Consider the following 26,746-nt stretch of genomic DNA (forward strand, 5'->3'; position numbering starts at 1 on the left):
AATCCCTCATTTCACAAGGTAATTCCACAATAACATATTTGCAAGTACCCTGTTATCAGTAACTCTCGGCACTTGTAATTACCACCACCAAATTTGTGACAATGTTAACAAGGTATTTGTATTTTCCCCTCTTTTTTCCCTTTTGCCTTTTTGCAAAACAGTAAAAAAAAAAATCACCTGAAGCAATAGTAATTTATTTATTTTTGCCGGTCATTACTTGTTTCCAAGTGTGTTTGCAGGTAGACACTACTATTTCCTTTTATAGTTGCTTTGCAGATTGGTTTGCTTTTCTAGCCATTTGTGTTGGTTTCATTTAATGGGATTCATTAAATAGATGCACAGTCTATCAACATGTTTCCAAGAAATTATTGACCTTATTAGTATTTCCTTTAAATACTTATGTCACTGAGGTACAAGATACAGCTAAAGTGAACTCAAGCGTGTTAATATGAAATTGCAACTAATTCAAGAACTGCACCTGATCGGGAGTTAATAAGCACTTTAATCATTTAAAGTGCTATTTGCATTTGCTTTGCAGATTTGGCTTACTGATTATAGTGCAGTGACAAAAATAATTAAGTTGCTCCACATCAGCAGTTAATGTACCTCTCTAGCCTATATCCCTGTTGTGATTACTTGTTTTTCCCTTCTCTTTACCTATTTTAGAAACATCTGTATTCATGATTGCTTACCAAACATTGAGAAGGCCAATTACATAAACAGCCACATCTATGTGGAACAGTTGTTGTATCTGAGAATGACAACGAACACAAATCAGCAATTAGTGATGTTCTGCATCTTAAATGTTGTTTTTCAGTTGTTTTCGATTCTAATTAAATTGCATTCATTTTTAATGTGTTCCTATAACTAGGAAACAAAAACTTACAACACTTAAAAGTAAGATAATACAAAAATCATCACAAAAAAGAAATAGCAGCATGATATCTTTGTTATGAATTCTTTAACTGAAAGAGCAAGAATGACGGATGTATTACAAAGCTGCCTCGCCTCTGGATAAAAATGCAAACGTATCAATTAAAACATCACAAGACATGTGCAGCCGCACAGGGGGAGAGGCAACGCCTCGCCTTGTCCACGGAAACCTAAAAACATGTATTGTAAACTAAATATATTAGGGCCAAAGCCCAGAGTCCACAATCATAAACCATTGTGAGCAGAAAATACCTGGAAGAGAGAACATAAAGCAGAATTCACTGTAATACTTATCAAGTTCTCGCCATGAAAAAAGTTTCTCAGCTTGCAGAGAACAATTCCATGCTGGAGCCAGAGTTCCGCATCTGCTGTAATCGATCTGGTGTGAGCGATTTTCTAAGCGAGCCAGCGTTGGAGCGGAGTTGAAGAAATTCTTGGGCCTCTGCTGGAGTGTCGAAGATTTTGGATCTGCAATCAACGTCAAATTTCAGATGCGCTGGATAAAGCATTCCATACCTTAGGCCGGCCTTTCGCAACATGCCCTTAATCATTGCAAATTTCCGACGGGCCTCTTAAACCACTGCCGTGAAATCCGGATAAAAGAAATGGAAGAGCCCTGCCAGTCCATTGACCCATGCTCCAGAGCCAACCGCAGCGCTGTATCTCTGTTGCTAGAGTTCAAGAGTCGTGTCAGAATGGGTCGAGGTGGATAATCAGGATTGGGGTGTGGACCGAGGGTTCGATGCGCCCTTTTAACAACTAAGGTAGTGGTGAAGGACTGCCATCCAAACAAGTCAGTTAGAAGGCCCTCGACAAACCCATCCAGCCGACCTGTATTCGTAGACTCTGGCACGCCCAAGATGCGGACATTGTTGCACCTACTTCGGGCTTCAAGGTCCTCATTATTCATGGCCATGTTCTTTAGTAGACCTTCCATTCGTTCCAGTTGTTTTGTTGCTTGGGCTGCACCATCCTCCGGATCAGAGACTCTGCCCTACACTGTGTCAGTCTTTTATCATGATGGTCCAGTTGGCCCACCATTTTGTAAAAGAGCTTGTTGAGCATGTTGAAACGAGAATCTAGTGCTCGAAGCCTGCCTTAAATGCTGCCATGAGCGCCTCATTCCCCTGTACCGCATGAGGCAGAGGGAAGTCTAGTCGACACCCTCAGCCATCGTGGAGCGTGTCGAGTCCGTACCCTACCCGCCTTCTCAAAGGTGAGTTTTCACTGCATCGGGTCCCCTTTGCCCATATCCTTGGATTGGGGTTGCAGGAGAGAATGGCACAGCGATCAGGCGCAAATCAACCGGGACAGCTGTGTCCTCCCAATCAGGCCATCAATTGGTCACGCAGGAAAGAAAACAGCTCCCAAATGCACCTCCAGCTGGCCCCAAACGCGATCCTCAGCAAGGTCCCCGAATTGGAGTATTTTATGGCAGGCAGGCAGCTACCACTGTTTAATACCAAGTCACCGCTGCCTGTGTCTCATGTGAGAAGGGGCCCGATGTGCGATCCTGCTACTCCGATGGTGCAGACAGACCCATCACTGCCTCAGGTCTATCCAGTGTCTCTGGACTGCTGAGAGTTGCATAGCGCCTACTGGAAGGGGCTGAGGTGTGCCCAATTGTGGATATGGGGCCCAAGAATACAAGCCAGTGATCAGGCACTGCCACGTGGCTGCAGAACTTCAGCGCTGTGCCAGCAAGTGGGCCAGGGCGTTGTCAATCCTCGAAAACATGCGCAGGCTTACCCACTGCCATACGGGGTGCCCACACCGATCACATGCCTCAGGAGTGGGTCCACAGCAGCAGGTTAGGCATCGCAGTCCTAACGGGGGTCCCGCAATCCTCCAAAGCAGGCATCTGAGGCATGTGCCTGTGTGAAGAGGGAGGCAGCAACAGCTTACCACGGCATGCCAGCTGTAATCGAGGCAGCGACTCGTTACGAGGTGCAGGCCCCAGCACACACTGTATAGGCGGAGCAGCCCCGTGTCACCAGGCAGTGAAAGAAGGACACCGCTGCATTCCGGCCGACTCATGGGGCGCAGTCACCGCCATGCCATGTCGCATAGCTGCTTGCGGGCTCTGGGACTGTCGCTGTCTCCGGGGAGTTCGGATTAGCTCTTAGACTAAGTGGCCATCTTGATCTTCAGTCTGGTCACGCCCCCCAGAATCATGTATCTTTAAATTAATAGAAGCAGAGATGCTGTGCCCAGTCCTTGTGTAAGACATAGAGGTTAGTTTCAAGACGAAGACTAATTGGCAAAACCCCTGCAATATATACCAGTAATTACTGAAAATGTTTGCAATTTTAAAGAAACCTATGTGCAATAAGAAGAAGGTGTTCCTAAGTAGGTGTAGATTAAATTGTACTTGGGGTCCATTATTATTCAAACATTTTCTCAAAGAATTTCCAGGAACCCAAAATTGTATAGCTCCTGAAAACTGCCACATGCTACTGGCAATATTAAAAAATGCAAGGCCAGCTGTGTTCCGTATTAACTTAGAGAGAGAGAGAATGAATGAATGAAGAGGGCGAATGTTGTGCATTGTTAAAGCTCTGCGGTCCAAATAAAGTGTGTGTTCCTTCTTTGTAGAACAGTGTATTCATTTTTGTATGTCTTATGAGAATTGTTGGCCCCGTGCAAGAGATTAGAGCATTAGTAATAACGTTAAAACACAACACAAGAAAAATCCCAAACCAATGTAGAAAAATAGAGAATATTTTAATAAATAAAATGACACAATAGCAACAAAAATACAAAAAATCTAACCCTACACTCTGCCCTATGGGTATTTAGGGTCTACCCTAGGAGTGAATTATAAGTAATAAAAATGAAGATTTTGGAATTGTAAAAGGTTTTATTATTTTCCTTTTTTCTAGCTCGAAATGAAAGTTAAAAAGGTGCACCCAGGCTGCAGGGGGAGACCTACAGACAGGCTTGACTGCTACTTTAGTTTGTGGCACAGTGGGTACTGCAGTCAACTAGTAGAATGTAATTTATGGACTCTGGTTACATGTGGTACCATGTATTAGGGAATTATAAGTAAACTAAATGTGCCAATTGTGCAGAGTCCTATGGCTAGCAAAAACATGTTCAGCAAAAGAAGGCAAACATATGTGGGAATACCATGGAATAGAGGTAATTTCCAACCCCTAAAGAGCAACAAGCTGCTCTGCACCTTGCCTCCTTAAGTCCACCTATTTCAGGGTCTGCAAATGTACTGCTGAATTAGACAACATTTTAATTAATTTTGTCAGTATATTTGCAAACTAAATAGAGCCCTCCTATTATGTCTATTGCTGGAAGAGGTCTGACATTACAAGGTCTTTTGTGTAAAGCTAAATCCTGCAATTAAACCCATGGTAATATCTCAATTCACGGTTGTCATTAATACTGGTTGATTGATCTCTTAAAAACATGTTTGGATGCCATTTTTAAAATCAAAGCTGTGAATAAACCCATTACCATTGGCTAAAAAGTATGAGAGCAGTTAGGAGGGGCACTCATTTAGGTACGGCTCATGACAATGTAACAAATGTTATAAAATACTTTGTGATGAGTAATTATTCATAGGTTTTTATAGTGGTGCCTAGAAAGTGTGGCCAGAGGAATTGTGCAACTTGAGGGGCTGATTCTGTTATTAATATTTTTGCTATTTGCCAGTATTTAATGGCTCATGTGTACCTTTCACTGTCTGAAGACACCACCATATTAGTTATCATAGTTCAAATACTTTTACATTGGAGATTTTCTTGTTTTGATTCTGGTTACCTCTGTGGATGGAACTGGGTTTCAGTTTATCAATGGGGGCATTTCAATGTAAGATTTTGTATCAATCTCTCGATTACTTAAACAATAGAGCATTAGCATTACATCAACATACATGCATGCTAATTGATATGGTTCAGGAATGTCTATATAATAATGCTTTCCTTTTTTAGATCTGTCTATATCAACAAATAAGGGGGACCATGATGGGAGCCTGATTCTCGCCCAGCTACGGGTGTCTACTGATGGGATGGTGGGAGGAGCGGGTTCTCAGAGTGGAGTTCTCCAAAGAGTGGGAACAAAAAGTAGTGGTATGGTCACACTACATTGATGACTTTTTGTAATTTTGAAGGGGTCACCACAAAGTGCTGTTGGTTTTATACGATGTATCAAGTTGAATAGGCTCAAATTACACTTCCCATGGGAGGTCAGTAAAGAGAAGATCAATTTCTTAGATTTTGAGGTTTTCAGAACCAATAAAAAATGAGAGAAGCACAGCTGGCAAGTCTTTGCTACAAGCCTCCAATTTCCATCCCCGTCATCTAATAGCAAGCATTTCATTTGGTGAACTGATGCATGCGTAAAGAAACTGCAGCTTACCACAACACATCACAGCTTGTCAAAGGGACATGATACACAGGTTTAAACAAAGAGGATATGACAATAAGTCTATCAGTATAGCACAAGAGTAGATCAATCACAGAACTAGAGAACAGATTTTCTTTAAACAAGACTGCACACTAAAAACAGATTACAAAGTTAGATTGGTAACAACTTACAACAATCAACACAAAAATCTAGACAAAACGATTAGGAAAAACTGGTATAAAAAACTGTCTGATCCGATCATAGGAAAATATTCCCCACTAAACTATCCATAACCAAAGAAGAGCTATTTCAATGAGGGGCAACTTTATAAGATCAAGCCCTGAGATAAGTAGATCAACTGGCTGGTTAATAGGAACCTATGGTTGCACTAGATGCAGAGCCTGTTCTATGGGTGTTAATACAAAGGAATACTTTACTCCTTTCTCCCACAAACCGAAAGCACTCACAAAGTGATTTTGCAGTATATGTACTAACTTGTTGCTGCAATTTAAGATATGTGGGAAGCACGGTATTACAAGTACACAAACGCATATTGCAACACATGCAGACTATGAAGAATAAGGATTTACTATACCTAGTGGCCCGGCTCTGTGCTGAGATACATCAGATAAAGGTAACACAAATGACATACTATGTAAATGATGCCATACCTTTGAATAAAAGATGAGGCGATAGGGTCAAGGCTCTGAGGAAAATTGGAGAGCCTGTACATTTTGAAAATAGACTCCAAGTTCCCCAATGGATTAAACATGGAAGAGAATTTACATAAATTCTGATAAAATTCATGTAGAATTTTCAAAACCATTGTACCAGTTACTACATAAGCACTCACTGATTCCTAGGTCTACACACACATCCACTCATTCACCCATACAATCATTCATACATGCACTCATCAATACAGCACTTTTATATGCACTCATACACCTATACAGACACTCACACACCACCACTCATCCAGAGTTACTCACATACCTAGTCATCTATTGACCTACACAGTTACACACATACCACATCACTTATTCAAACATAAACAAACGCATTCTTACTTTCTTATACAATCACTGATGCAAGTACACACTCATCCATTCAGCCACTTTCACAATCACTGACTCTCACGTATAGTCATTTATATACTCCAACTCTTGCATACACTGACTTTTACATATGTAGTTACTTGGACATGTACCACTGAAACATCCATTCACTCACCAACACACCCATACACACACTCACCCACCCATTCAGCTGTTTCCATATACACTCTTGAACCCATACACCCAGTGAAACAACAACTCAAACATCTATGCACAGAGTTAAAAACCTCCCACCCACCCACACACACACTCAGTCTCCTATACAAATACACAGGCAACCAATCAATAACCCATATAGACACTCATATAACTAATGACCAACCCATGCAGCTGCTTATACAACAACAGACAGACTGATACAGACATTCACACAGTTTAGCCATGCATTCAGTAAATAACATTTAACCACTCACTTAAACAGTCAGTCACACACCTACCCCATCCAGACACTTTTACACCACTCATTCTTCAATACACATGCAATATATATAAAACATATTCAAACTTTCTAGAAACACACAGTCACTGGATGATGTCATCAGTGATGTCATCAGTGATGTCATTTGAGATTTCATCAAAGATGTCATCAGTGATGTCACTGACCATACCATGAATGATATAATATGTGACCTCATCAGCAGTGCATTGCGGGGTCGCGAGTTATAGTTAGCTGAACTAACTATATCGGTGCAATATCGCTAGTTTTGTGCGAGTGAAATGTCCAACTAACTAAACTATAACTATGACGTCCCTGACACCTATAGGAGCGGACCGTAGCGCCCCACTAGTTTTGAAATTTTTGTGAAGATTCGTCAACCGGCACCAAAGTTATTTGGAAAAGAAAAAACGCTTTTTGAATTGAATCAAGGTCCTAACTATAACTACCCACTGTCGACCGCCAGTAGGTAATATACATATATACATACATATATGTATGTATATAGTTAAAGCAGTTTGAAGATATCCGCTCAAATATAATTTCTTTGGGAGCAGAAAGTTTTTATTTTTTAGATAATTGTCCATCTGTTCTTTAAAACAATTTCCAATCAGTCTCTTCTGCAACCCATTCTAAAAGATCTCCACAGTCAAAGATCTTCATATCCGGCACGTGTTTAGTGGAACATCTACTTTTTCATGGCTTAATATACTTTTCTAGTGGAGACATGGTTCTAACTTGCCTATGTTTCGAAAGATGTTGCCAGTTTGATTCCTTTTTGTCTCTCAACATTATCTGACAACTCTTGGTAAGAGGTGCAGAGAAATCAGCTGCTCTCAGGACATTTCTGTGCATCTTTCAACTCTTTTACATCATGATCCGTCCAAATGTGGTCCAGCACCACGAAGTCAAAATGGGTGGGTCCCTATGGCACAGCTCGGAGTGTTGTCACCCTTGTTTGGTCTTCTGGGGTTTTAGCACCTACTATCCTAGGTCTGTACCTCTATGTGTGTGTGTTCATATGTTACAGAATTTTATAAGAAAAAAGAGAACAGCGGTAAACAGAAATGAGGTTCCAAAGTGCCCTGTGCATAATGTGCATAATGTACTCTTTGCAAACGATGAACATACGATGAAATTGAGAATACGTGACTTTTGAGAACGAATACATGGCATACCATAAAGAACATCATATTAAAACATATGTAGTATACTGTTTTTCACTTTGGTCCTAATTTGTAAAACAACATGTATGTAATATCGTAAAATCTATAAATTGTTCATAAAATGTTCGTTTATGGTAATATTTATTTCATTAGAAATAAACATGCATTGAAACTGGCCCTGCCCATAAAATAGTAGGATATTAATCTAATTGACTTATCCGGCCACTTTTATTCAGTTTGGATCTATGTTACACTATTCGATTTTTCTTCTGTCCATGAGAGAATAATGAATGCCCCAAATGAATTCTCTAATGTGTAAATCAGAATGAAACATGCGTTTTTCCGGCGCTGGTATTATTTGTTCACAAGCAAACAGATTTATAGAACAATTGTGAATGCGACACGCAGTATGATTCTAAATGCACTGATCTACTTCACAATTCTATTGAAAGGCAGCCACCGTATTGTTTGCAGTCTAACTGATTAATCATGCTAAGCAGTGACATGCTATTGGTCTGTACATTTTCGATGTAAATTTTATTTTGGCCTGATGAAGATACACTGGGTACTAAGAGGGTTGTAAGCGAGTTACATGTTTTATATTTCTATCAAGATGCAACAAGTGTATAACCAAGAAGTGCATGCCAGTTTTCAGATTTTCTCACGACCATTGACTACCTGTTGCGTTAAAAGACGAACACATTACATTTTCTAATTTGTTTCAGATATTGCAACTTCACACCCAGACAAGAAGTCCATCCTCATGTACGTCATATCCCTCTTCGAAGTCCTCCCGCAGCAGGTCACCATTGAAGCAATTCAGGAAGTAGAAACATTGCCCCTGCAGTCGAAAGGCATAAGAGAAGAACATGGCCAGGCACTTCATCAGCACTTTTATTCCCAACAGGTAAACATGTTTCCATATATGTTATGAGGCATAAAATAAATAAATTGAGTTTCCACAGAGTTCCAAATCAAACTGAAAATGTTATTGTAAAATTAGCTGCATTTTCAAACACAGTTTAGTTTTTACTCTAAATGACGACAGATATAATTCAATGAATAGTTAAGAACACATTTAAAAAAATGTGCAATTTTTTTTCGAGTTGCTTAAAACACAGACACAACAGGATGACCAGATTCGCAAAGGCCTACATGGCCCTCCTCCTCGGTTGGCGCAAGCAATGTTTTTGATGGCCCATCTGTGAGCCTTTGTTCACAGACTAAGTACTCACGCTAAATTAACATCTTCTCCGTACAGTACGTCTGCAGCACCAGCCTTGAAATGACTGCCGCAGTAGTCCAGGCCAGAGTACCAACAGGACAACAACCTTTTCCTTCTTGGCATTAGCATTGGGTTAACTCTGAAACTTGTGAGGCAGAGATCCCTACGCAGAACGACACCAGACAAGTACAGAACTGAGTTGATTAACATGGCTGGGAATTTGCTTTGAAAGCATAGATTGGGAAACGAAATATGACATAAATTATACAGTAAGAAATTAGGTTATTGGTTGGGAGTGGTGAAGGCCCCATTCAAGCAACAACCACAATCCTTATCTGGGTGAACCCCAAAAGTCACTAAATTGCCTCTTTTTAACCCTCTGGCACAAAGCAGTCAAGGTTTTGTTAAAAACACAGCACAAGAAAAATCTCAAATCAATATAAAAAAATGGAATGCATGTTAATAACTAATATGATAACGACAAAAATTCAAACAGTAGAACAGGAGATCTTACATTTAGATATTTATATTAAAGTTTTTAGTGAAAATTGAGCCTAAAAGCACAAAGCGCCACTCACGATCATCTAGACGTGCTAGACCGGCGGAAAGTCAGAAGTTCAAGCCGACTGGGATGGAGCGCAGGTTGAAATGAGGGACCAGGTTAGTCCCACTGAAAAGTTATCTTCTCAAAACTGGTGCAAAGGTTTCCATACACATTGGTGGAGACTGCGACCTAGAGGCTTTTGACATGAAGAGCAAATCTAGCCTTGCGAATGGTCATTGCTGTAACATGAAAATCTGGTCACTGATAGAGCTTTGTATTGGCAGTTGGCTCACGCTGTCATTGCTGTAGTGGGAAGTGAAGGTCTTGCGCTGTCGGTCCTTGCAGACGTTCATTGCCAATTCGAAGAGCAGGCTTTATCAGAGCTGCATGTGGGCAGTCATCGTGGGTGGCAGACTTTCAGCTTGACCTGGCCCATTCGCGATCGCAAGCAGCCCAGAATTCAGGATTTTCACCTTTTTGTCATAGAGGGGTTTCCACTGATACCAGACAAGGGTCCAGCGCCTGGGTGTTACTTCTTGGGGATTAGGACTCACTCCAGCAGAGACCTGCAGCAGGACTCAGGCCGGTCCAGTTGCAACTGGTCAGCTGGGCAGTTGCAGGGAGGGTTGTGAAGCTTTTTGTGTTCCTGTTAACCCAGGGCAACGAACTCCTCTCTGCTGGTGGACTTTGCAGATTTTTGCATACTCCGCATTCTGCAGAGAGCGCAAAGTTCCTGCAAAACTCCCAACTCCCCAGCAGAGCGGAGTTCAGCCCTGGACCCTCCCACTACACACCACCCCTCAATAACTATTTTTCAAATACAATTACAAATAAATTAAATAATAGTGCACTTACCTTTATCGTTGCATTTCCGGGCTGCCCTCCTCCTCGTTATCCCCTATGTCAGACGTACGTCATGGTAGGACTGCACATGCCCGCAATAAAGGTAATTGAACTTTTATTTACTTTAATTGTAATTGTATTTGATAAACATTTATTGCACGGGGTAGGAGGTGCGGAGTGGAGCTCCACAAAGTTTATGCTCAACTCCATGGAGCTCTGTGTAGAGCAACTGCGCCTACTCCGCCCGGGGTTATTTCCTGTAGCTTTTACATGAGGTCAGCCAACTGACCTTTGAAGTCACATTGGGTAGCCTGCAATCAAGGCAAGCAGGTCTAATCTTCCATCTTCACATGGCAAGGTCCTTCAAGCTACAGGACAGTCCTCTGGAAGCAAGGTTGTCCTCCTTCTGAATAATCCACAGGTCCGGAAGTGTTCTGATGAGTGACTCTGGAGGTCCAATATTTATACCTGGTGCCAGCCTTTGTATATCAGATTCCCTGACCTACCCCAACATTGGTTCTGTAAAGTTCTACTCCTTTCCTTGGTCAAGCCTCCAAATTGTCTGTGGTGACAAAAAGCAGAAAAGCACAAAAGGTTATGGGAGGAATTCTTGGAAGCCGCCTATCCACTGGCAATCAATCAGGGTAACACCCCAACCCATAATTCTTTCAGTAACCATGGCACCTCACTTTGGACCCAGTCATATGCAAAACAGCCTTGACCCAGCTCCTCATGGGAACACTCCAGCCTGAACTGCCAAGAAAGGTCCTCAATTAACCAGAATACAAGCAATCTGGGACTGGTTTCGCTCTGATAAGGGCTCATCAGAAAAGTAAAGCTTGGTTGCAGTGGCACAGTGAGCACGGGACCTATGGCTGGGCATACCCTTTCCACTTAAGGTGGAACATCAAACACACAAAAAATGATGGGAGGAATACTTGCAATTTGTCTAACCACTGGCAACTATTCAGGGTAGCATTCCAACCGATCTTTCTTTTGGTCACTGTGCCACCTCAGAAAAAGCAGGGCAGGCCTGGTGCCAGGTTTCTTTGTGAGTGATGTAGTCATAACTCTTTTACGTCTAGGTACGGCTGGGTACAACCCTTTCAGCCCTCCCACACACAGGCATCCTGCCAGAATGGCTCACCCTGTGGTTCACTATCTGGAAAAGTAATACACACAGCCGCGGTCCTTGCAGTAACAGCGGAGGGGCGGTGGGGCGGCTTGGGGGGGATTTGGAGCAACGATGCTGCTCATCTGACCTCTGCATCATCCCTCGAAATCCCCCCCATGCTGCCCTAACGCCCTCCGCTGTTACCTGCATGGACCGCGGCTGAAAACACAAACCCCCACAACAGAACTATTCAGTCATGTGACCCAGGACACTGACATAAAGGCACAGTTGATTGGGACAAAAGAATGCCAACTTGGTGAAAGTGTCATTTTCAGAATTGTAACTCAACATCTGACTTTACCATTCAAGAGAATTCATTTGAGTACAAACAGCTGATCTCTATCTGCTTCTTATCTGAAGTTAGCAAGTATCAAATGTATTTGTATAAGGAAGCACAGTGTTAGCCACTTTGAGAGATAGGCTTTGCCACAGTGAAACATTACTTTAGGTGGTTTTCACTGCTAGGACATGTAACACCTAAGTACACATATCCCACTATGTAATTACAACGCACCCTCCCCTTTGAGCATTTAGGACCTACCTTAGGGGTGACGTAAATTTATTAAAAGGAAAGTTTTAGGTCTACCAAAAGGTTTATTTTGCAAGGTCGAAATGATAGTTCAAAACATCACTACAGGATGCAGTGGCAGGTATTTTTGGTTGAAATTTGTGTGGATGCATTTTTCAGAGTTTTCAGAGTCTAGCTTGATTTGACTGATTAAATCTGCCCTGACTACTCTCTGCCTGTCTGTGCTTGTTTGGACAGTCGGTCTATACTGTGTTATAGTTGCATAACAGTATCATGTATGTGTAGTTTTGGTCAGTGTATGAAGCAGTTTTTACAAAGCATGAAGAGTTCAAAATGAGTGTCATTTATCCTTGCATTAGTATGTAGCACAAACCTGAGGGCCTGGCATGCACTGGAAATTGTGATTATCCTTTACCTTCTTGAAAAAAACATGTCCCCTTCCAAAAGCCAAAATTTCTGTCTCAAAATTAACATCGGTGACTGAAGTAATGCCCCACGAAGGGTAGCAAAAGGAAACCCTAGGGATTACTAGGGTCCGAGGGTATCAAATAGGGTTTCAGGTACACAGTGGTCTCTATGGTGACAATAATATTGCATGGTAGGCAGGCATTATATGCTCAAATTTTCTTTACAAAAAACAAGATATATTCAATTTCAATTTCAATTTCAATTTCAAAAAAATCTTTATTTCGGTAAAAGTTTACCATAAAAGATATATAAAACATACATTTTAAAAATGTGATTTTGTAAAAATGTATACAATATAAATATGAGAATGGGGCACAAACATGATCAGAAAATGCACTACAAATACTTTAAAACATTAAAGTCAGTTGCCATCCCTCAGGCATCCCCTCCTGATGATCCAGATAGCACCCAAGTATTTGGCCACTACAAACACGATATAGTCGGTCAGGTTGGTTTTCAGAACTCTAAAAGCAACCGCGCACTTTGCAAATCCCAGGTTTCTGCATAGTGGGGCTATCCATTGTTTGCGGGTCTCTCGATAAGCAGGGCAGAAGAAGAAAATGTGGAGTTCGGTTTCGTCACAAGATCTGCACGCTGGGCAGATACTAATTGCATCCTTGCTCCATTTGCTTGTGAATGATCGAATGGGGAGAGACCCGTGTCTCCACTGCAAATATAATTTCCTGAGTAATGGAGGCTGAACTTTATCCAAAGTTGGTTCAAAATAGTAGGTTGCTTTAAAAGACAAGAAGGAATCTGTCAGTGACCCAGGACACCTGACCTTTTTGGCATCAACTTACGAGGCACTTTGAATCCTGCGGCGTCAGGACAGCGGACCTAGCAGCCTACACATCGACCTCTCGCCGCACCCGCTCCGCGGGTGCCGCGTCGCGCTGCTTCAAGCGCCAGCTGTTCACAGAGGACTTCGAGGCGGCTTAGGGTGAGAGGCTTGGCGGGGCTGCGAGCGTGCGGGGACTCGGATATCCAAGAGTCCCTGCGAGACCGGGGAAGAGCATCCGGTCCGCTCTCCCTGCCGGCCCGCCCCCCGCCTTTTGCAGACACTTAAGGCTCCTTCAAACCCTTCCGCCACGGGACACCTGACCTTTTTGGCATCAACTTACGAGGCACTTTGAATCCTGCGGCGTCAGGACAGCGGACCTAGCAGCCTACACATCCACCTCTCGCCGCACCCGCTCCGCGGGTGCCGCGTCGCGCTGCTTCAAGCGCCAGCTGTTCACAGAGGACTTCGAGGCGGCTTAGGGTGAGAGGCTTGGCGGGGCTGCGAGCGTGCGGGGACTCGTTTATCCAAGAGTCCCTGCGAGACCGGGGAAGAGCATCCGGTCCGCTCTCCCTGCCGGCCCGCCCCCCGCCTTTTGCAGACACTTAAGGCTCCTTCAAACCCTTCCGCCCTGGGACACCTGACCTTTTTGGCATCAACTTACGAGGCACTTTGAATCCTGCGGCGTCAGGACAGCGGACCTAGCAGCCTACACATCCACCTCTCGCGCTGCTTCAAGCGCCAGCTGTTCACAGAGGACTTCGAGGCGGCTTAGGGCGAGAGGCTTGGCGGGGCTGCGAGCGTGCGGGGACTCGGATATCCAAGAGTCCCTGCGAGACCGGGGAAGAGCATCCGGTCCGCTCTCCCTGCCGGCCCGCCCCCCGCCTTTTGCAACGCCCATATAACATTCCTAAACTCCCGCAGCGCGGGACGTAGCGCCGGGGCGAAGACCGGGCTAAGAGCGGGCCGTTTGAGGCCGTTAGAGGCAGGTAGAGACTGGACTGGGCCATCCCCTTTGGCCCTATCGTCCTCTCCCTCGGACATCGCCCTGCTCACCACTACACTTTGTCTAGCCACCATGTCAACCCGTGAGTATAGAGGTAGAGCAGCCAAGTCTAAACAGAAAAATGGCACTTTAGATGACTTTATCACTAGAACTAACTCAGCGATTGATACTGAGATCGCCAAAATGCAGCACAGGGTCTCTATTGAATTAGATGCTACGAGAAGACTGTCACAGGAGCTAACTGCTGCTAAAAGATCCTCCCTAGGGCCTATCGCCTGGGCCAAAACACCCAAACGCCCATCTGAACCAGGCCATACTGTAGTTGTTACACTTGCAGATATACACCAGGCACATATGGCTAATACTCCTATACTGCAGGGGGGGTCTTCTCCAAAATCGTCTAAGTTACCACAGTCTCAACTGGCTGAAATCCCTGCCCAGGGGAATACGGCTGAGGTTGGACCATCTGTAATGACCTTTAATGGCACACATGCACCACCAAAACGCAGCACATCTGCCACCCCACAAACTGGCTCATTAATCAAAAGGAAACGCACACATACTTCCACATATTCAAGAAAGAAGGCCAAAATTGGGAATGCACAGTTAGCAACCAAGCTACCTGTCCACCTATTCGCAGACCCCTTCTTAGCAAACAGCAAGCAATCAGTAGAAACAAGTACAGAAAACATTTCTCCACAACTGGTAGTCACATATGAATACGAAAAAGATAATTTGTTAAAAGAAAGTGACACTACTAGTATACCACTTTGTACCATAAAAGGTAAGGACGTTGAGTTTCTATCAATTGTGTGGGAAACACTTAAAAAATTGCTCTCCCCTCTGGAGGAGAGACTCTCACACATTGAAACTCAGCTCCTGGAAACCGAAAAACAAGATATATATGGAGACAAACCAATCACCAGAAAATTTCAGTGGCGTGAAAAAACTTGTTTGGTGCTCAAAGAAATTTGATACTTAGGTGCACAGTGTAAACATGTATATCACAAGTCAAAGGATGTTGAAACTGTTACCTTGTGAATGTCCTGGGGCCTTCTAAATTGGAATCCGCCCAAGCTGAAAACCTTTTTTACATTAATGTTTTTTTTTATTTATTGTTCTATAGAGGAAAAATGTCACAGTATGTCAAAGTTTGGTTCTTAAATTATGCAAGAACAGAGTAAAAAAAATGAAGGCCCATATTTACTAATACTTTCTGCCGTTACAAAGTAAAGCAGAGTCCCACCAGGTGGTGCTAAGCAACACATTGACATTTCTTTTTTGCATGAGAAATAACACGTTGTGCTATTTTGCTCTACTTTGGGTCAATGGTGCCTTACTCAGGTATTACAGTATATTAGAAAATGCCTCTTTTTTGATGAGCACCCTAGTTTTTGGGGACTGATGCTGCTGGATTGTTTTTATTCTGTGGCCTGGTACTCTTCTAACCAGGCTCCAGTGCATGCGCTTTGACCCCATAAACATCTCAAAATTGGCTATACTCCTAATTGGAAAATGCAACCTTACAGATAAGTCCCTAGTATATGGTACAAAGTACAGGGCCTGGAAATTAAATGTCACTAGTAGACTGTAGCACATTTTGTGCCACCAGTAAACTGACTGCAAAACAGGACTACAGACGTGCCACCAGTAACCTGGATGTGCAGGTTTAAACTGCAAATTTGACCTGTCAAAATAAACCACTTTTAACAGGCCTGAATACTCCTTTTAAATATTAATTCAGCACTCTACAATAGAAATATTTGGTGATAAGTAAGGGATAAACAGTTTCTTTTCGAGATATGTTTATCAAATTCATACAAAATAAGGTGTGGTTCATACATTCACGATCATAGTGCAGTTAACAAACCCTTACTTTTGGTTGTCTAAGACTATATAACAGCAGGAGATACTGTGGACGGACGGACACTAACCCTGTTTTAAAGAATCTGTAGAGCTTGTTCAACCATTGGGAAATGTACAGGGTCTTGTGTTATAGGTGTTCACAATTTAAGCAATGGGTCATTTGTACTATGATTACTTACGTATGAACCACACCTTGATTTGTATGAATTTAATCAATACATCTCAGAAAGAAACAAAGTTTGCCCTGTATCTATTAACAAGCATTTCCATTGTAAAGTTAGCATTGCTATCAGATGCACATATGGGGTTACCTTAAAAAATAAGTCCTACGGGACAGTTGTGGAATTATAATTTAATATCGAGAAAACAAAGGAGAGAGTAAGGGATTGTGCCCACTCCGAGTGGGCAGGATATACTCCTGTTCCCCTGGACAAGGATATGCAAAACAAAAGAAGGAGTATGCTCCGACGTGTCAGGTGGGGGTCAACCAAAAAATGGAGAAATAATCCTTTTTTAATAAACCCCTCTCTCACCACCTAGTGGTGACATGCTTCATCATCGGGGTCCACCCTGGTGGCCTAGCGTCACCAGGGTGTGCTTCAACACCTGTAGTACAGTGGAGCGGGTTTGTGAAGTGTAGGTGCAAAAAAAGCAGCGGACGGTAGCTGTAGGTAACGGGCCATGTTCCACGCCAGATAACTAGTACGTTGTACCGCGTGATGTACCTACCCCCTGCCCGACGAAGCACCAAACAAAAACAATATTAGTTTTTGTTTTTCTAATTTTTGCTCCACAACGTTGTGAGCATTTTACCTAGGTACAACTGTGCCATAGGTTTCACAAGGATTTAGGATAGGGTGAGTCCTTTAGGAGGCTCATACCGTCCATCTCCTTTGGTCCTGAAGAATACCGGGAATTATCCCATAAGGTAGAAACATGTTGACCTAAAAACACCACCAACACATATAGAGATACGTAGGTCATAACTTCCCCCTTCCAGTATCTCGCATTTTGTTTTAATATTGTCCAGTTGCTTTTTAATAAAACTAATTTTTGAAAGACAAACCAGGACATTTTTAACATCACCCCCTTTTTTTGCACCTACACTTCACAAACCCGCTCCACTGTACTACAGGTGTTGAAGCACACCCTGGTGACGCTAGGCCACCAGGGTGGACCCCGATGATGAAGCATGTCACCACTAGGTGGTGAGTGAGGGGTTTATTAAAAAAGGATTATTTCTCCATTTTTTGGTTGACCCCCACCTGACACGTCGGAGCATACTCCTTCTTTTGTTTTGCACATTATAATTTAATACCCAGCGCCTGGACGCTGCCAGCTGGCAGGAATCTCTGTCCTCCTGGTAAGACATTATGATGCCGCCTCTGACCTACTCTAAGGAGGAGTTGTGAAAGGTAAGGGCCTCTATGCACAGCTTGAGCTGTACAGGCAGTATTTCTTTAGATAGTGGAGATCTGCCCAGCCGCTGCCCTTATTGTAAATGGAGTGTAGACCAAGTACGAACATCTTTGGGCCCCACCAGTAATCTCTCGACGTATTCACAATTAGACCCTGAGCCTAATCTGGATAAAGCTCAGATTATAAAAGGCCGGGGCTCCACCATTAATTGCTTATATGTCAATGCGAGGTCCATACCTAAGCATGCCTCAGAAATCTGGGACCTGTTAGATGTTCATAAGCCCAATATGTGCTTGATTACTGAAACATGGCTTCAGACACATTCTGCACCTTCCCTAGCAATCGCTTTCCCCTCAGAATACACTGTAGTGAGGTTGGACAGAGAAGAGAAGAGAGGTGGAGGGCTGGCGATAGCCACTCGTGCCACTTTGAATTAAAAAATTCTGGACCCCTTCTCCACCCCTAATTTGGAGGTGCTGATTTTCTCTTTGGAATTTGTACGCTTTCAGAAGGTAACAGGGGCAGTACTGTATCACCCACCAGCTGAAAACAAAAAGATCTTCTGCACTACGCTACTGGAAACCCTTGCCCCCCATGTTCTATATGCTGATTTTTTTTTATTGTTGGGGATTTTAACTTTCACTTTGACAGTATCACTAACAGCGACACAGGAGATCTCTTGGCGTCCATGGATACGTTAGGTCTTTCACCTAAGATCCATGAGCCAACTCATATAGCAGGCCATACTTTGGTACAATATTTTCACTAATATGTCAATTCTTATCACTGAACCACCTCAGGCAGTGAGTTGGTCTGATCACATGGCGTAAAGTTTTTCTTTTCCTGCTCCTAGAAGTTTGGCTCAAACCCAAGGACGTAAAGTCACCCGCAGACAATGGCGAAAAATAACACCTATCACCTTCGGGCTAACGTTCTCTCCTCTATCTCTTAAGGAGTGCAAAGATGTTATCGAGGCCTTAATGACTCTGGAGACAGAGATGAGTAGGGCCTTCAATATCATCGCCCCCATCAAAACAAAAATTATATATGAAAGACCTACCCCGGCACCTTGATATTCTGATAGTTTGAAATTAGAGAAAGCGGCATGTAGAGTAAAAGAACGTAAATAGAGGAAAACAAAGTCAATGGAATATAGACTGGCCTACAATACATCACATAGGGCCTATCTCAGAAATTGTAATATAGCCAGACGATTTCATCTAGCTTCCCGAATTGATGAAGCTAAGGGCTCCTCTAAAGAACTCTTTAGAGTTCTCAAGGAATTCACCACCCCTAGAGTTAGCAATTCTATATGCCCACCTTCGCAAGATTTTTGCGAGGAGCTTGCCTCGTATTTTACCAGCAAAATAGATAATATCTATAACTCCTTCATTTCAAACTCGGAGTGCAGGGCAGAAGTTACAGGGCCAGTCAAACCTTGTCACTCAAAATTGGAGTACTTTGCCCCCATAACGAGGGAGCAAGTTCTCTCATTAAAATATAGCAAGTCAGGCTCTCCGGCTGATGTGGCTGCTCCTCATATCACCTAGGGTCAGAACTGGCTAACCCTATCATAGAAATCTGTAATCTGTCCTTATCATCCGCCTCTTTCCCGTTAAAATGGAAAAAGGCGTTCATTAAACCTCTGCCTAAGAAAGCCTCGGCTGACTTTGGGGACCTTCAAAACTACAGGCCCATCTCTCTTCTGCCATTATGCTAAAAAATTATGGAGTCCTTGGTGAATTGTCAACTCTCAGATTATCTAGAACAGCATAACCTCCTTGACCCTTACAGTTAGGCTTCCGTGCAGGTTTCAGCACGGAGTCTGCACTAACTGAGGTGTCAGACACGATCAGGCTGCTGTTGGATGATGGGACCCCCGCCATGCTGGTTCTCTTGGATCTATCAGCGGCCTTTGACACCATCTCTCACAGGATCTTGTTAGATAAACTGCGGGAGATTGGTGTCATGGGGAGGGCACTGGACTGGATACAGAGCTTTCTCTCTGAAAGATCCCAATGTGTACAACTGGACACTTTGGTTTCCAAGACCACAATTGTGGATAAGGGAGTTCCTCAGGGCTCTGTATCAAGTCCCACATTGTTCAATATCTATGTGTCGTCCTTAGTAATAATAATAAATAATAATAATAGGTCAAGGTGCATGATATTAAAAAGTAGGACATGGAAACATTGAATGGAAAAGCATGTCCTTACAGTGGCAAGAACCCAAAAGCTATTTTCACTGCAGAAGGGGTATTTGTTGCATCGGAAAGCACTAAGCACTGGGAGTTAATCTTAAAATTAAATAATGTTATCTGTGCACAGAAACCAGCTAAAAAGCTAATAGTTGGATATTTATTACAAATCAAGTTATTTGTAAAAGTCAGATTTGTGCCAAATATTTTACAAAAAGTACCTTTAAAATGTTGTGTTTGCCTCCCTAAATCTTCTAAGAAGCCTATTTTCATGAGTTTCCAACTGTTACTCAGCAACTGACTAGTTTCTTGATGAGATGTGAAATTATTCCCAGAGCTAAAACAAAGAGCTTGAGTGTAGTTAGGTGTTATGTTCTTCTGACAGAATGATCATCTGGGCAGTGCCCAGGAACCTAAAAACCTTCCAAGAGGTCTAACCTGTTGGTAGACCTGTCAGTTTCATGGTTGTCTTCCCCAAACACATAGCCTACACCCTACACTGTCTGTGCTGAAATTAATTTTTGTTGGCTTTAGGAATCTGTGCACTTTACCACAGCTAACCAGTGCTAAAGTGCCTTTACTCACCCCCCTTAACATGGTTTGATTACATTACACCTGATTTGCATAGTGAATTTACATGTAAGTCCTTTTAAGGGTGCTGTACCATATACCTAGAGCCTGTAAATTAAATGTTGACAGTGGGTCTGCATCACTTATTGTCTCACACACTAAAGAAGCAACTTAAAAAAGGTCCCAGGCCTGCCTCTGCTGCCTGAATGCAAATGTAAACTGCCATGGCAACTTGGCTATAAAAGCCACTTGCCAGGCCCTAAACTCCCCTTTATTACATATAGGTCACACCCAAGTTAAGCCTTTGGTAGACCATAGTACAGGGTGCCTTTCAATTGAAAGGTTGGACGTGCACTTTTTAGTTTTACATGGTAGTTAAAAACTCCTACATTTGTTTTTCACTGCTGCAAATGGATAACATTGGGGATTCCTTATTGCATTTAATAAGCTATAATTTCTAATAGGTAAGAGGTAGCTATAATATTTTTGATGTGTTTGGAATTGTAATGAAAAACACTATTTAATGCATAAGTCAGCTTTTTGATTACAATTTGAAAATGCCACTTTTGAAAGTTGGCATTTTTCTCTCCTTAGCCCTTATGTGCCTGCATTCCTGTGTTGTGCCCATTGTTAGCTGCCTTTTATTTCAACTGTGTCTTCTGTTGTGCATTGTTCATTGTCTTTCTGCCTTTTATTCGGCTAACACCGCTCTTCTTGTGCTGTTGGAGATAGAGACCTGTCCTGTGCGGTGCCCGTTTTTAGCTGCCTTTTATTTAAATTATGTATTTTGTTGTGCATGTGCGCCTGTTAACTGTCATCTACCTTTTTATTCGGTTGCACCTGTTTTTCGGCCACCCCTCTCGACGCTGCTTCCCTGCTGGCCCTCCCCCTGCAGGTTCCCAACTCCCAGATGCGCTTCCCTCCCCTTCCCTATTTGATGGCGGGCGCTGCGAGGGAGCACAAGCAAAACCTCTGACCTCCTGGTCGGAGACCTTCTCTCTCCTCCCAGCAGCTCTGCAGTTGTGCCGCTGCCACTGACCCTGTTCTCTTTGTGCTATTAGGGGTCCGAAACCATTCCTGTGTGGTGCCCGTTTTTAGCTGCCATTTATTTAAATTGTGTCTTTTGTTGTGCATTGTTAATTGACTTTCTGCCATTTATTCAGCTGACCCCACTCTCCTTGTGCTGGTAGGGGTTAGAGACCTGTCCTGTCCTGTGTTGTTCCGTTTTTGAGCTGCCTTTTATTTAAATGATGTCTTTAGTTGTGCATTTGTGCCTGTTTACTGTCTTCTACCTTTCATTCAGTTGCACCCATTTTTGGCCAGCCCTCTGGCTGCCCCTGTGGCTCCTCCCCCTGCCTGTTCCTGCTCCCACCTCTCAGCTGTGCTACCCTCCCCCTTCCCTATTTAATGGCGGGTGCTGTGCGGCCGAGCAGTAACGCGTGCGGTGGGTGCACCGCTGGCACACCAAAGGCAAACTTGTCTGTGCCCGTCCATGACCCGACCAGCACTAGGGACCCTGGATTTTCGACCTCCCACCACTACGACTCTGCTGCCTTCCTCACACTCAACCCTGGAAGGAACAACAACTCCCAGCGGTCTATGGCGAACGCCATCTACTGCCAATTCACCTGCCAACACTGACGACAATCCTTCACCATCCACAGCACCCCCTAAATTGCCGCACTAATGCCAGTCGCCCACACCACAGAAGCCCTGAAGTGCATATTCCTCAATGTGTGCTCGCTGCACAGGCATGCCATAGTGATCTGGGACCTCCTCGGCACCCCCTCACCAGACGTCACCTTCATCACTGAAACCTGGACCAACGCCTCTTCTGCCCAACATCACCACTGCCATTCCCGACAGATATGAGATTCAGAGAAAGGACCGCCCCTACCGCCCAGGAGGAGGACTCACCATCGCACACAAGAGCTCCCTCTGATTTTCCACCTCCAGCATGAGCGACTCCTTCTCCAACACCTAACACCTCCTCTTCCAGATCCAGACCAGCCCCAGAACCACTCTAAGCAGCACCCTTACCTACAGACCCCTAGGGTCTTCACCAACACCATTGCTGACCTCATCGCACCCCACGCCATCGCCTCCAAGGACAACATACTCATCAGAGACCTGAGCTTTTGCCTTGACAACCGCAGCGACCCCAACTCCACCACCTCCTGGACAACCATGGACTGAACCAGCTTGTTACCATTCCCACTGACAAGGCCGTACACATCCTTGACCACTTCTTCGCAGGAGGGACCAACATCCACGTCAGCCACACCTCACAGCCCCTCCGGACAGACCACCACTGCTTATATTTCTCCTTAAACACTGCACCGCACACAAGCCTGTCCTGAAGGAATTGGAGCAATGCTACAGAGGAGCACCTCAACTCCACCCTCATCCATAACCCTCCTCTACCACGAACAACGCCAACTCTGCAGCTGAGGAACTACGCAGCTGGATCACCAGCTGCGCAGACAAGCTCGCAGTCCTCTGCCACCCCGACAGACAACGCCCACACGAGGCCTCCTGGTTCATCACTAACCTCTAAAAAGCCAGACGCTCGTGCAGATGTCTCAAAAAACAATGGAGAAACAGCAAAACAACCGAAGACCTAACCACCTACAAGAACGCCATGATTGGAGTGGAGTGGAGTGGTTTGGCTCACTGGTTAGAGGCGGCAGACCCAGAAGCAGGAGTCGGCCCGGGACCAGAGTTCAGTTCCCGACGCGGCAGGGTCGTGGACCAGGGTCAGCCGACTTGATAATTCTCGCCTCGGTGCCTACTCTAACCAGGGGTCCCACTCGGCAACTCTGGGCATTAGCTTTCCTAATCTCCACAACGGCCCCATCAACGCCGGGGATGCCTGGCTTCACCTTGGGGACTCCCAGTAGGGACCATCCCACAGGGAAAGCCAGGACGGGTTCCCCAGCGGTATACCGCGCCAGGATACTCCGGTAGTAATTGTGCGCGTTACAAAACAGCTTATAACATAACATAACATAACATGATAAAATACCACCACCTCATAATATCCACCAAGGAGACCTTCATCCGGAACAAAATCCTCACCAACACCAGCAACTCAAAAGAACTCTATAAAATCATCCAGCAGTTCACCAAACCCCCCAGCTAAACCACAGATGTCACACCATCCCAGGACTTCTGCAACATGTTCTGCTCCTACTTCCACTTGAAAATCAAGGCCCGCCTATGACAATGTCAGTGAACAGACTCCAGAAACCACCCTCCCCTCATGCAATGACAGCCAGCCCACCATCATCACCTGGACACCAGTCACCACTAAAGATACCACCACGACAATGAAGAACACCCACTCAGGAGCCCCCTTGGACCCCTGCCCGCCGCACATCTTCCACAGAGCCACCACTGCCATAGCATCCGAGCTATGCTGCACCATCAATGCCACCTTTGAATCAAGCCCCTCCTCAAAAAACCCTAGGCAGTCCCAATGGACCTGAAAAACCACAGACCCATCTCCCTCCTCCCCTTTGCAGCCAAAGTTACCAAGTAGTTCGCCAAATCCAGCTGACTACATTCATTGAAGAGAACACCATCCTCGGCTCTTCCCAGTCCAGTTTCCGCAGTAACCACAACACCCAGACCGCCCTTCTTACTGCCACGACAACATCTGCATGCTCCTTGACCAGGGCCACGCCGCGGCCCTCATCCTGATAGACCTCTCAGCAGCCTTGGACAAGGTCTCCCACCTCACTCTTGCAGCCAGACTCCAAGACACTGGCCTAGGGGTAACTGCCCTCAACTGGATCCACTTCTTCCTCTCTAGCAGAACCCAAAGAATCAGACTCCCACCCTTCCTCTCTGAATCCACAGAGATCAACTGCTGAGTACTCCAAGGATCATCGCTCAGCCCCACACTCTTCAACATCCACATGGCTCCCCTTGCATCCATGGTCACACAGCATGGGCTCAGCACAGTATCCTACACCGACACCCAACTCATCCTCTCCCTCATCAAGAGCCCCGAAGACACCGGACTCAGCTACCAGGAAGGAATGAAAGACATTGCAGCCTGGATGAGCAGCAGCTGCCTAAAGCTCAACTCAAAGAAGACAGAGGTCCTTGTCCTGGGACCCTCCCGCACCGCCTGGGACAACACCTGGTGGCCCTTCGCCCTCAGAAACTCCCCCACCCCGACTGACCATACCTAGAACCTCTGCATTATTCTAGACTCTTCCCTCATCATGACTCCCCTCCACCTGCTTCACCTCCCTCTGCATCCTCCGCAAGACCTTCAAGTAGATCCCCGCTGAAGCCAGAAAGACGATCAGACTGGACTACGGAAATTACCTCTAGGCTGGAATCAACAAATACCTACTACACAAATGCCAGACCATCCATAACACTGCTGCCAGACTCGAACTCGGCACCCCACGACATGAGCATATGACCCAACACCTGCAAGACCTCCACTGGCTCCCCGCCGAGAAGAGAGTAACCTTCAAGCTACTCAAGCTACTCACCCATGCCTACAAATCCCTCCACAACATCGGACCCAAATACCTCAACAAAAAGTCTCTTTCCACGTACCCAAAGGTATCCTCCGCTCCACCGACCTCACCTAGCAGAAATCCTACGCATCCGCACAACCAGAGCTAGTGGAAGAGTCTTCTCCTATGTCGCAGCCAAGGCCTGGAACGAGCTCCCAGTCAACATCAGACACTCCCTACTCTGCACATCTTCAGGAAAAGCCTCACGACCTGGCTTTTCGGCTGACCTGGAGCTGCAAGCCCCAGCGCCTTGAAACCCTCACGGGTGAGTAGCGCCCTTAACAGCCCCCTGATTGAGTGATTGATCGCAGTCTGTCTTGGGTCACATGACTTGTTGTAACTGACTTTTCGATCTTGTGAATTCCTCACGGACGGTCACACAATAGAGGGATTAAGAGTGCATCAATGGGCTATCTGCTGGCAGGATGGGGCAGAGCTGCACACAGCCCTACTTTCAATGGAATAGGGTGTACTCTGTCTTCACTCAAAGTTCCTAACAACCTTACATTGACACTGCTGCCAGCTTAGAGCCCAGATGGCCAAAACCCAAAACCGAGCACTTATAAAATGTTTTGCCAAAAACTGCTCTGAGAACCAGGAGGACACCTGACCAACCTGCTCACCTTTCTGCTCGGTGTGCATCGCCAGTCAGGTTGGCTTTGTGGCTTCTTCTGGTATATTCTTCTTTACAGCAGCAAATCTTTTCCAGCGGTCCTTCACCAAAGGGCTATCTGACCTTGTGGGACTGTCGTTGACTCCAACCCTCTTTCTCGTCCCGCTGGAGTTTTCGTCTTCCATTTCATCTACTAAGTCCCAATGTTGAAATTTACACCGTGGCTCAGACCTGAGGCCATCTGATGATGATGCTCCCTCCTCAGACACCTCCTACAGCCTCGTCCCTCTGAGCTTTACCTTCTCAGACACGTTTTCTCAGAGTTTCTTCTAAGTCAGAAGGTAAGCGCTGACAAGGCACAATCCACTTCTTGTATCTGAAATGTTCTCCATCCAGCCAGCCATATTTGACTTTGACCTGGTGTCACGTGACTGGATGTCTGCGGCTGGTGTTCTGATCACTAAGGTGCTAGTTTTTACTAAAAACTTTAAAAATGCATAGCTCTGGCTCTCCCGATTTGATTTTTGACGTTTTGCTGTCAGATAATGTATTACATTTGCTCTATTTTTCTGAATTGGTTTGGAATTTTTCTTGTGTTGTGTGTTCACTTTATTACTGTTTGTGTGCAGCATAAACACTTTACGCATTGCCTCTGAATTAAACCGGACTGCTTTTTGAGCCACGCTACCGAGGGTTAAACATAGAATAATTTGGTTACTTTTGGGGGTTCACACTGAAAGGGATTATGGTTGTTGCTTGATCGGTGCACAGACCTGAGTCAACCAACAACCCAATTTCTCACACCTGTAACATGCAAATATAGTTAATACCTGGGATTCCCTCTCTTTTATCCTTTTAGCCAGCCAGACACCAATCCCTTGAGAGAGCATCCCCTAGAACCAGTTTGGGGTGTTGACTGAGGGCAGGTTGCTTATTTCCCTGGCCACACCTCTAGGGTGAGCGC

General features: G+C 44.6%; 1 protein-coding gene across 7 annotated transcripts in view; it reads left to right on the forward strand.

The window, feature by feature from the left end:
* Positions 1 to 26,746, forward strand: part of DMD (dystrophin) — a 6,826,337-nt gene that overhangs the window by 886,162 nt on the left and 5,913,429 nt on the right. For all 7 annotated transcript variants that reach the window (XM_078657819.1, XM_078657824.1, XM_078657821.1 and 4 more), the window contains exon 8: positions 8,738 to 8,919. In XM_078657819.1, the coding sequence (XP_078513945.1) occupies positions 8,738 to 8,919 (182 nt within the window). The remainder of the gene's footprint in view (positions 1 to 8,737; positions 8,920 to 26,746) is intronic.

Source organism: Lissotriton helveticus, chromosome 8 (assembly GCF_964261635.1).
Source record: "Lissotriton helveticus chromosome 8, aLisHel1.1, whole genome shotgun sequence".
NCBI classification, from domain to species: Eukaryota; Metazoa; Chordata; class Amphibia; order Caudata; family Salamandridae; genus Lissotriton; species Lissotriton helveticus.